This window comes from Heliangelus exortis, chromosome 2, assembly GCF_036169615.1.
Source record: "Heliangelus exortis chromosome 2, bHelExo1.hap1, whole genome shotgun sequence".
Classification (NCBI taxonomy): domain Eukaryota; kingdom Metazoa; phylum Chordata; class Aves; order Apodiformes; family Trochilidae; genus Heliangelus; species Heliangelus exortis.
This window is the reverse complement of record NC_092423.1, coordinates 57,959,946-57,972,034: the sequence shown is the minus strand read 5'-3', so window position 1 is coordinate 57,972,034 and position 12,089 is coordinate 57,959,946. Positions and strand designations below refer to the sequence as shown.

At 35.7% G+C, this 12,089-nt stretch overlaps 1 protein-coding gene across 1 annotated transcript in view; it reads left to right on the top strand.

The window, feature by feature from the left end:
* Positions 1-12,089, top strand: part of ATP9B (ATPase phospholipid transporting 9B (putative)) — a 159,960-nt gene that overhangs the window by 129,268 nt on the left and 18,603 nt on the right. The window contains exons 15-16 of the mRNA XM_071736298.1: positions 2,495-2,743; positions 10,992-11,153. Coding sequence (XP_071592399.1) covers positions 2,495-2,743; positions 10,992-11,153 — 411 coding nt within the window. The remainder of the gene's footprint in view (positions 1-2,494; positions 2,744-10,991; positions 11,154-12,089) is intronic.

The following is a 12,089-nucleotide window of genomic DNA, read 5'->3' as shown; positions in this document are numbered from 1 at the left end:
AGTAGCTATTTGACACAATGCTGACTCAGTTAATATTGTGTAGCTTCTGGAGGGAGAGGCAGGAAGAAAAGAAGTGAATAAGCCATGTGTTAGTTTTTAGTCTGCAGCTTCAATTTCTGTATTACTTCCCATCTAAATAGGTCAACAAATTGAATAAATCTATTTCAGCTTAACTCTTGGTAGCTATAGCCATGAATGCTAACATAATATACGTTGGAAATGAAATATGGAGCTCTTTTACCCACAGATCAGCAGCTGAAATTTGGTTCAGAATGGGTTACTGAAAGTAATTGCCACCTGACTATGTTCATAAAAATCATGTAATGATGTTATAATGGATTTTTGAGATATTCACAGCAACAACTGTAGCAATAGATAATAATAATTGATGGTCTTGAGCTGACATACCTAGGTGTGACTGTGTTTCATGACTTAGCACCAGTCTTCTAGAGGAGGCAAATACATTAACATTGTTCTTGTATTTTGCAGTTAAACATGCTGTCTGAAAATAATTGTATTATCCCTGGAATTCTTACTTGCTTAAAACTTTCACTGGTTTGTTGTATAACTTAATGAGTGGTACCCATGGCTATTTAAGTTTTTAATAACTGTAACATATTTGCACTGAAATTTAAGAAGAAAAAAAATGAAAAGACATTTCAGGGATGTTTTTTTTCCTCAGCTGTTGAAAAAGATTTCCCAAATCTAAGTTTGCTCTTAGTAGGTGATGAAAACAACTTCCTTGGAACTTCCCTTTTTTCCAGCTTTACATAGCACTACTTGATGTTTAAATAATGTTTTAATTATGCACGTGTTGGTAGCAACTCTTTAAAACAGAAAAATGGAGGAGTCTCAGCAACAAAACAAACAACTATTAAGCAATTGTTTCAATCTGAAAAATTATGGTGAGGTTTTTATTTAATGTATGATAATAGAAGCTGCCAGTTAGCTAGGCAGTGGTTCTTATGTGACATTGATTTTATCCCTTGTTTGTGTTCTATTTTATTATTACAGTGGACCTACTAGACTATTGTCATCTTAATGTAACACACAAATCTATTATAACCTGATTATATTTCCCCACTGGAAGCATTTTGTGATAGAGGGCATAATCTTTAATGGAATTTGTGTGAAATTAAATTATACAAGCATCAATAAACATAACATAATTCAGAAGGAGTAAATCAGCTTAATTTATTTGCTGCTGTAATGGCATCAGCGTTAGCGGAATGCAAATGCAGACGTTTAAAGCAGTACATGAAAAGCAGTGCCAGATGAGCAGAAAGTTAAACCCCTTATTAGACAACACTGTAATTTGATGGGCAGAATGTTCACGGTTCAGCAGATTGCAGTCAGGAGGAAAAAAGCATGGTTTCCGAAGAGGTTTTCTGACTTACTACCCTGGAGTGAGCAGAAGAGCCTTTGGTAGTAGTGCTGATATATTTAATGTTCTGACTTAAGAAAAAAACAGGAAAACAAAACACAAAAAAAAAGCAAAGCCCAAAACAAAATTAAAAAAAAAAAAAAAAACAAAACAAAACAAATATCTTTTCAAATAAATATAAACATATAGTACTTTCTCTTAAATAATTAATTCAGTCACATGCTCGAGCATTTCTGAATGATAACTTAAAATCACACTGGTTTAGTGGTTAGGCAGCAGTAATATGATCTTCACAATATGTATCAAACGATTTTGCATGATTATTGTATTAGATTACTGCATTCTTGTAAGGACAAAGTAATTTCAGCCTGCAGCAGAAGCATACAACCTGCATTGGGTCATAAACAATCTAGAAATTGTGTAGATTATAAATTAAATCAGCAGTATCTGTATTTTACTGACTCACAATATCCATACTTAATGATACTTGGTTTTGTTGGGTTTTTTCGCACAATAGGGTGGTCTTTAAAATACAGAGATTTAGGTGAAGATTTAAAAGGGTTTTAGGTCTAGAAGGGTTTTTTCACTTTAAAGACATCAGAGTTTCCAGCCTCTGAATATACACAGGTGACAGACTAAAGAACAACAAAACACCACAGAAACAGTTTTGGCGAACCTGAACTCATTCAGTGGGTTCCAGGCTTAAATAATTTAAAAAATATTTTTTTAAAAAATGCAGTGGACATTAAAGAAATATTTTTACAGTGAAAAAGATGAATTTGAAGTAAGGAAGCAGGGTTTTCTGCAAAAACCAGTTAGCCTATTTATTTGTCTCTTCTACTGCATACTTGTTTTCAGTTTTTTTACTGAAATCTGATACAGGTACAAAGTGATGAACCCACAGTTATATATCAGTTCTGCAGAACAGATGAAGATTTTTATGAATCACAAACTGAATGACTTGATGGTTTATATAAAATAAAAAAATTTTTACTATCCATATAGTTTATCAACCTTTTTATAAAGAGGCAGAGTTTGGTCTATATTACTACTCATGTTTTATTTCCATCCCTGAGCTTTGTTTTACTGCTTGTTGTGTTGGTCTTAAAGGTGCACTCTCAGAACAGTGGGAGCAGTATGAGTGCAACCCCGTCTAGGAAAGCTCAGTGGTCTGCACCCAAAGTCCGAAAGAGTGTCAGCAGCCGGATACACGAAGCAGTGAAGGCCATTGCACTTTGCCACAATGTGACTCCTGTCTATGAATCCCGGGCTGGTGTGTCTGGAGAAACAGAATATGCAGAGGTCGATCAGGACTTCAGTGATGAAAATCGAACTTACCAGGCTTCCAGCCCTGATGAGGTGAGTGTGCAAGGGTGAAAAAACTAACATCTCATGAAGAACAGGATAAGTTAAGTTTAAAAGAGCAGTTAAAGAGGTTTGGACTGGAGTTTCTCTAAAAGTAGCAGTTTGGTTTTATTTCCTCCAAAGCTATAAGAAATACATGCTGTTTCTTTGTTACTTGGAAGTGTTTTCAATTGTTTCACTAAAAGGTCTGTGAAGTTTCAGGATCAATACTATGTTGAGTGTTGGATTATTACTGTATTACTATAGTAATATATGTGCCGGGGGAAGTTTAGGTTGGACATTAGAAAGAATTTCTTTACAGAGAGGGTGATCAGACATTGGAATGGGCTGCCCGGGGAAGTAGTGGATTCTTCGTCCCTGGAGATATTTAAAAAGAGACTGGATGTGGCACTCAGTGCCATGGTCTGGTAACTGCAGCAGTAGTGGATCAAGGGTTGGACTTGATGATCTCTGAGGTCCCTTCCAACCCAGCCAATTCTATGATTCTATGATTCTATGATTTCAAGTTCAGATTGCCTCTAAAAATGAGCAAGTTGAGGGACATCTTTGCTTTAAAGAAATTCTGGCAGTGTCAAAAGTAACAAGTGTATAGCAAATATTTTTAGGAATGCAAGAAATAAAATTAATTCTGCCATCATGTAGTACCAAACAAGCAGGTTTTATATGCCTTTCAGATTCTCTGAATGCAGTTCATAGTGTCAAAGGATTGTAGAATATAAGGAAGTGGCTGATTCACAGTGGTTAAAAAGTGGAAGTCAGAATATGTAAAAAAATAAACTCTAGACAGGACTTGTGATGCTGCTTTTTGACTAAAATGAAAAATCTGTAATACTGTACATGGTGTTATCTGCATTATGAATTAAGAATGCTGGAAGTGTGTTTCTTTATTCTAGAGATACAGTATAAATGTAGTTTGATAGTGTAGGTGTATGATGTTTGACTTACGTTTACGTACATGTACAAATTTTCGTGTGCACATATATTCATATTCATTAAATAGGTCAGGATAATGAGCCCGTGAGGTCTCCCTAAACATACTGAAAGACTCCATGAGCAATTAGCCACCTATGAAGATGAGAGCTATGGATTAAATAAGCATTCTGCTTTAACAACCGAAGGTATTGCTAAGTCAGGTTGAGGAGACATGCAATTGAGAAGCCCCCTTGCTCAGAAACTGGTGGGCTTTTGTATTTCCAGTCAGTTGTTTGGAACCAGAAAATATTACCGTAAAGAGCAATTCTCCCATATTTGCTAAAGGAAACAGCTGCAAGGCTTGAGAAATATTTAGGTGGTGCCCTGGGAAAACAGTAGGGAATTCGAGTTTAAGAAGAGCAAAGTAAAGCTGATAAAAGTGCTAGAACGACAGAACTGGAACACAGGATATAAAGGGAAGGGGAAGAGGAAATCAGAAACAAATAAACTGTTAGTGCTTCAAGGAAGTCCTTTTAATATTGTTTTTTATTGCCTCAACTCCTATATTCAAGCTACAACACTGAAACGGAAAACTTAGAACAGGCAGCACTAGATTTCCTTTTTGTTTCTCAAAGATAATGCTTGAAACACTAGTAAAATTATCATATTGGAAAAATATATTGAGAAATTGGTGCTAAATGGAGTCTTATAAATAGATGAAGCTACAAAAAACATTTAAACCACATAAAAATTGCAGTATCACAGCAAAAAGCCTAAGAGTTGAAAGACTAGCAAGTCTTTATCATAATTTTTTAAAGAGTTCTATTGATGCAATGTTTGCAAATCACTGGAGCCTAAGGAAAATAATGTAAATGGTTCATTATTTAGCTTATTGAACTTCCCTGCAGTTAGGTTGACGGATGATGCCAATGTTTCCCAATCACCGAAGTACCATTTTAAAAGCATTTTTTATTGAATAAAGTGCTTTGAATATTGCACCCTGGAGCTTTATTTAGGGAAATGGTTCAATTGATGTTTTTTGTTTAACCTCAGCACTGACCTATCACAACATATTTGGTTAATAAGCAACATTATAATTTAATAGATTTAACCAGTTTTATGCATTGTACTTTCTTTACATTACAACTCTGTTCTTTTAGATTTTGTTTGTGGGTCTGGCTTGATTACAGCCTTTTGAAATAAGATGTAATTCACGATATTGTCTTGCATTCTTTAATATAATATGATACTACTGTAGCATATAAAGAGCAGAGAACAATGTGTAAGTATAAACTTCCATGTACAAAAGTACAAGCAGTTTAGTAATACATTGACACTCTATACACTTATTTAATTGACTTGAGGAATTAATTTCAAATTCCTCACATCTGTGTGTGTAAGTGTGCATAAATATACAAATAAACTATAACCATAGCAAAGTATGCACATTTAAAAGTGGTTGCATTCATCATAAAAGATGTATTTAGCTATTGTTAGATTATCCTGAGATAAGTAACTGATTTTGTATTCATAATGTGAACCCTACTTATGCCAGGCTCTTTGTTTCTTATGATAAGTGATCAATATTTCATTTTCTCTGGAAGAGTGGGAAGTTTCATTTGTCTGTCACTTGTCTTCTACAGCTGTAGCCTGGCAAACAATAAACATTCACTGAGCACTAACTGAAAATACTGAAATGACTCCTGCATAGGTGTTGGTTCAGCTCATCTGTAGAAAGCCAGCTACCTTAATGTAATGAACAATCATAAAAGGATATAAGCTAACTAGGTAAAGCAATGGAGTTCAGAGGTCACAGACCCAAGCAATTCAGGGGCATGCTATGAACAGGAGCCTTTAAAGACCTTTGCTCCCCTTGGTCGGAAAAGATTGATCAGCCACGATTTTGAATGACTGCTTGCTCTTATAAACCAGCTATTTATTGGTTGTGCTTTGTCCTGCACTGTTATATTCTCAAGCATTTCTAATTCCAGGATTTTTAATATTTAAATACTACCTTAAAATGTGGTCAGATATTTAATCCTGTCCATTGACAACAGAGCTGCTAAAAATAATTACAAGGATACAAAGCAAATCCTTTAAAAACAGACAAGAAAATGATATGCCCACAAAATGAAGCAGCTTTTTTGTTTACAAAAGTGAAGCTATAGTGTATGAGATTTTGTATTGTTTAATTCATTTTATTGTGTGTGCTTATCGAAGCAAGACTAATTGTGTTGTTTTGTCAATGTATTGTGAAAAGCAAATCACTCAGTAGCATAAAACCATTGCTTTCATGACCTTGGAGACCCACAAAGAATAACTACTCCATAGCTTGTCTTGAATATTGATTGGCAGTTTTTTCACATGATCAAGCTGTATTTTTACATTAATAATTTCATTTTAATTATGGAATTTCTCGATGAAAAGTGATGGACTCCTAACGTAATTGTTTCTAAGTATAAATAAACCAGTGCTGACTGGAAACATACATGAGTTGAGCAATCCAAACAGAAGCTGTAGAGAACACTCAAGTAGTAAGAAAAAGAGGTCTTGCTGCTTCCCTGTTTCCACAACAATAGCCTTAACTTCAAAATACCACACATAGGACCTCTGTATTCCTTACATGGCAACTGATTTTGAAAGCAGATCATGTTATGTGAAGATCCTCTTAAATACTCTGAAATACCTGAAGGATGGTTACAGGAAACTTCTTTTATGCAGCAAAACATTCTTATAAAGTTTTCTCTCTCACTCCATCAATCACTCCCCCTCATATATGACAAAACCTTCAAAGCATTTATTTTAATGCATCAAGATTTTCGTATGGGTCTGTGGTGATAAGACACATCTGAACTCAAGCCAAGAAGTCAAATCATTAAGTCAGGATCAGGTCCCAAGACAGTTACCAACATTAGCCACAACCTGGTGATTGCAAGGAAGGATCACAACATAAGGAGCTTGTGTCTGCCTGTCAGGGCCAGGTCATAGAATGTTAGGGATTGGAAGGAACCTCTACAGATCATCTAGTCCAACCTCCCTGTCAAAGCAGGATCACCTAGGGCAGGCCACACAGGAACACTTACTTCCAGGCAGGTTTTTTGAGTCCCCAGAGAAGGAGACTCCACAGCTTCTCTAGGCATCCTGTTCGAGTACTCCATCACCCTCACAGTGAAGAATTTCTTCTCATATTGAGGTGGAACTTCTAATGTTCTGGTTTAAATTCATTATGCCTTTTAGTATTACTGGACATCACCCAAAAGAGGTTGGCCCCTTCCTCTTGAAATCCACCCCTCAGATATTTATAGAGATTAATAAAATCCCTTCTCAGCCTTCTTTTCTCAAGGCTAAACAGCCCCAGTTCTCTCAGTCTTTCTTGATAGGAGAGATGCTTAAGTCCCTTCAGGAGAATTCAGAGGTGGACTTTGAGTTGGGCTGTGTAAAGAACTGTCTTGTGAATACTGATTGAATGGCTGAAAGCTGTATAACACTTCTTTAGAGAAAAACAAACTCCTGTTATTTGGTAGGACAGGGAGTTACTTAACTCTTTCATCCTCATAGTTGGAAGTAAATAAAGATATGGCTGTTCTTTAAATATTTTCTATGGATTTTGTTTCATCTTGCATGTCAACCTTAATTTGACTATTAACTTACGTGCTTAGAGATTTGTAGCATTTTCTACCACATTATTATTTTCACTGGGATAGCTAAATGGAAGTCATAAGCTGATAGAACATATTGTAGGAAGTATTTCTTTCATTAAAACACCATAGTTAAAAAAAAATAATTGAGAATGTAATTGGTTTACAATAAAATTAAATATACCAAGGCTTTTGTGGCCTACTAGTTTACATGTTTTCAGAAGTTTTTTTTAAAATTGTTTATTAATGTTCTAATTAAATATGCAGTTCTGAATGCATAACAGGACTAACGGTTGGGTTTTTTTGTTGTTTTTTCTGTGACTAATACTGGATTTATGAAGTCCATAACTATTAATTTTCCTGACTCTAGTAGGCTTAGGTTTTGTGAATGATAAAACAAGTAACTGGATGGTTGTCACCTAACAACCTTCTGTACTTTATGGAACTTTTAAAAACGAGCTAGCTGCTTGTCTTGATTTTATTATGAGAATGAAAATTTCTGAGCAAATTAGATTGTTGTGTCCCCAAAGCATGGAATTAGTATGCAGGGTGCCATGGTCTGTAACAACAGTGCTTCTAAAGTTTCCTGTCTTGAGATGCACACAGCCCTCAGGCAGCTGAGCTAGGCACCCCATCATGGTCAGAGAAGCTGCTCCCACCTCCTGAGCTGGTACCGCTGCAGGTTGTAATGTGGGTCACACTGTTACCACTTCAGTAAAGAGAGCTTCCTTAAGAAGTCTCTGAATTTGACTTTGAATGGAAATCTGTGGTGGTAATTGAAGACTTTTATATTTGAGACTGAACTCTGGAAGCTCTCAGGGTCAGGTGGTCTCTAGTGGGAAGAGAGAAGCAACCATAATTCAACAGTGAGAATGTGTTAAATAGAAGCAGATGAAAGATTTTTAGGCAAGAAACAGTAAGCAAGAGGCATTTCTCAGTAGCCTTTGTCAGATCTGTTGCATTTCCATTTCATAATGCAAGTATTTGCTACCTTCGTTCGTAACTGAGAAGTTGCTACTTGTCATGCAGGAGGTGGATAGCTGTCTTTACCCTTAGGATTGCTGCTGAGAAGGAAGACAACTAGCATGTTAAAAAGCTCTCTGACTTCGTTTACATTACTCCATTTACATTTACAACTGGAACACCACACAGTTAATAAGTTCAGATGCACACCTGTGTCCCAGTAGAGGGAGGTTCCTGTATCTACCAAAGTATTTCTTGTCTTCCAGAGAGCCAGATTCCACACAAGGGAGCCCCAATGATAAACCAGACAAGCTCCCCAAAATATTCAAATAAGTCTCTAACTTGGATTCAGGAATCTTGACGTATTTAATCTCTCTGTGCTAGGAAATTAATGGTTATCAGTAAATAAATATTATAATTAGAATGTTGTTTGTGGTTTTGGTTGTTTGGGTTTTTTTTTAAAGCAAAATGGCATCACCAGCCAAGACTTTTGTGCTCTGATTGTTTTATCTGACTCCATCCTACATCTGAAGTTCTGTAGAAGCCACATCTGCTGTGTTTGCCTGGTGTTCTAGGGATTCTTGGTGTATGTCTACTAGATTGCAAGACCATTTTAATATAAGGTTTTGGAAGCATACTGAAGAAAAGAGAATATACTTGTAGAGGAGAAACCCAAGAAAAGAGACTTACCTAATCCTTTTTCTGAACTCTAGATAGCCAACCATTCAATTTATATTTTTGTTGAGATTTAGAATTTAGATTTTCATGCCATTTGTGAAATACTTACCAAAATCATGCATTCTAAAAGCTTTAGGTTTTAAATGATAAGGTCTGGCTATATTGTTCTAGATGCTGTTATGGTCGGGCTGCTCTGATTATTTCTGAGAGGGAGTCAAACTTAATGTCTAGCTCTCAAAGTTTGTTCAGTTGCCTGTTAAGCATCTACTTGACTCTGGAGCCTTATTGACAATTTCTGCAATGTTATTTCCACAGATTAATTTAAAAGGAAGAAGAAAAAAAAAATACATGCAGTTATATATAGGCCAGGTATAAGAATCCAAAATGACTGTGCTGCAAAATGCTAATTCGAGTGATAGGTGAAGCCAAGCACAAACCAAGTAATAAACACATGAGTCACCAAATATAGAACACTTCAGTCCTAGCTGCACAGGGACACAAATGAGATGATAGGGTATTAGTAGAAAGATGTAATTTACAGGTCAAAATGCAAAAGTAACCTTTCACTGTGAAAATTGAAAATTAACCGGGAGTATTGGATCATTTACTGCTTATATGGTACTTTGAAGAAATATCTCTAAAAAGACTTCTGTGATTTTCAAGGTTTTTAAGTGGTGCATTTCAATGTGTGCTCTTTTCTCTTCTGTAACTAAATCTCACTCTATTTTCATTTGGTGATTCTTACATAGACAGCATTAGTTAGTGCTTCTTAGGGGTTCATGTAATATCTTTTATTTTCAGGGTTAAAATCCTTAGGAGCTATGGTGTTTTACTTGCCTTGGGTGAAATTTTTAGTGGACATTAGTCATCACATCTATTGGACTTATCTAGGGATTTTAGGACTTGTATGTCTTTTTGTAGGACTGCTTGTTTTTTATTTTTTGTCATCTTACCCAAGATTAGCAGTAGATGTAGATTTAAGGATCATGTGAATTTAATCATAATTACCTTACTAATAATTTAAAAAGCTGGTTTTGAATAATGATAAGTGTTTGGAAAAATAGAGTTGAGATGGAGATTTCCTTTTTTTAATCAGAAATTTCCCATTCAGTTAAAGGAATATGGCTTGTATATAACCTAACAGGAAAGGCAGTACTCCTGAGGTATCCGGTTTTTTAAGAAATAAGCCACACAGTGGTTGTGACAGAAGAATATTTAGCACATCATCTAAGGAATAAAGTAGAAGAAAGTAGACACTAGTTGTCATAGAATTTAAAGTATCCGAACTTTTTTTAAAAAGTCAAATCACTAATGCATGTATTTAAGCTGTCATGTAGTGGTGGCAAATAAGGATCATTGCATAATGCAGTACTTCTGGGTCTGCAAAAGGGCCAAACACGTAAGAGTGTATTTGTGGGGTGCAGTGCTATAAGCATGGTTTCAGTCTCATTTAATGTGTTAAGAATTCAATTATGTTATTGTTGAAACAAAGTAATAAAATTATGCAAGTGAACAAAGTAAGCAAAAAATAAGGTCCTTTACTTACCTATTTACTACATATTAGAGTGTCTTAACATACATGCGACTGTAGATCTAAGAAAATGTTTTGTATAGAAATACTGCCAAATCTTTTACTTGCGTAGCAATGTTGATGGTACAAAAATTGTATTTTGGTTTTGCATAATGTCTACTGGATTATTCTTTAAGTATAATTTAATATGTACTTGTTTTTTTTTTTTTATTAGAACTGTTACTTCTGAACATTATAATCTAAATATTTCATTTGCAGGAATAAGTTCAAGTAAGTTTTTATACATAAGAATTTTTGTAAGCTTTCTAAAGGAAAATACTCATTCAGTGTATTAAGATTTTATACTCAGTCTGCTGCTATTCACTTGTTTTTTTTTTCCTAGATTCTTGGAAGAGTTTAGACTTTTACCCTGGCAACTGTTGTCTTGCTTTAGCCTAATTTATATAACAGTATAATAGACCTTTCACTCTTAAACACGTCTTTTTTCCTCTTTTTTTTTTTTTTTTTTTTTGGTCTTTAGGTAGCTCTGGTGCAGTGGACTGAGAGTGTTGGTCTCACGCTGGTTAGCAGGGATTTGACCTCAATGCAGCTGAAGACCCCTGGTGGACACATCCTGACCTACTATATTCTGCAGATATTTCCCTTCACTTCTGAGAGCAAGCGCATGGGAATCATAGTTAGGGTAATTTGAGGAGTCTTCTGGCCCTTTCAAGGGATAATACAATAGTAATTTTAACATCTTTATGTACTAACAGAGCTGCTGCTTTTCCAGACCCATTACTGGTATCTGAACTGGTGTTCATATGCAGCACAACCCACAGGGTATAAGGTTTATGGGATGTATGCCTAGTTGTCTTCTTGGTGCCCAGTTGGCAGCATAGTAATAAAACCTCAGATGAAAAGAAGCCACAACACCATGCTAAAAAGAAGATTTAAACCATGCTACCTACTTCTACCTTCCCCTACCTAAAATCAGTCATTGTAGCAGAACTTCAGACAGCACTGTTAGATCATTAGATCAGTGACAAGTCCTACTTAAATAGGTGTCGAATTCTTGCCATTTTTTATTTACCCATGATGGAAAATGAGGCATGCCAGCAACCTTAAGCAAGGATACTTCATGCAGAATATGTGCATGCTGAGGAATGGAGAGACCTTGGCAAGTGATTTCACGAGGTGAAGTTGGCACTAAGAGCCTGTTTAACAGTGACCTTGTCAGAGAGATTTGAAGCAGCTTGCAAATCAGACCAATCCATTCCTTATGCAGCAGTCCACACCTCAGAAACTCCTGATTTGGATTATGTTTGTCTGCATGTGAATTCTATGAATGTGCAATGAATGTTTCATCATTATAACATCTGTAACAGGAATTGACACTACGTTATTCGTAAATTTCTTATTACTTAGGTTTTTCAAAGATACAGAGCAAACTGTTGTGGGTTAGGTAGTATGTAGAAGGGGCATAATAGTGATATTTTAAAATTTAGAGGCAGTTCAGGGATGCTGAGAATCTGCTACTCACAGTGACTTCAGTTAGAACTGATGGTCTTATATGAGAAAGTGGGGTATATGCATCTCAGTGGAATCAGAGATGTCCTTGGAAGTAGTAACATCAGGT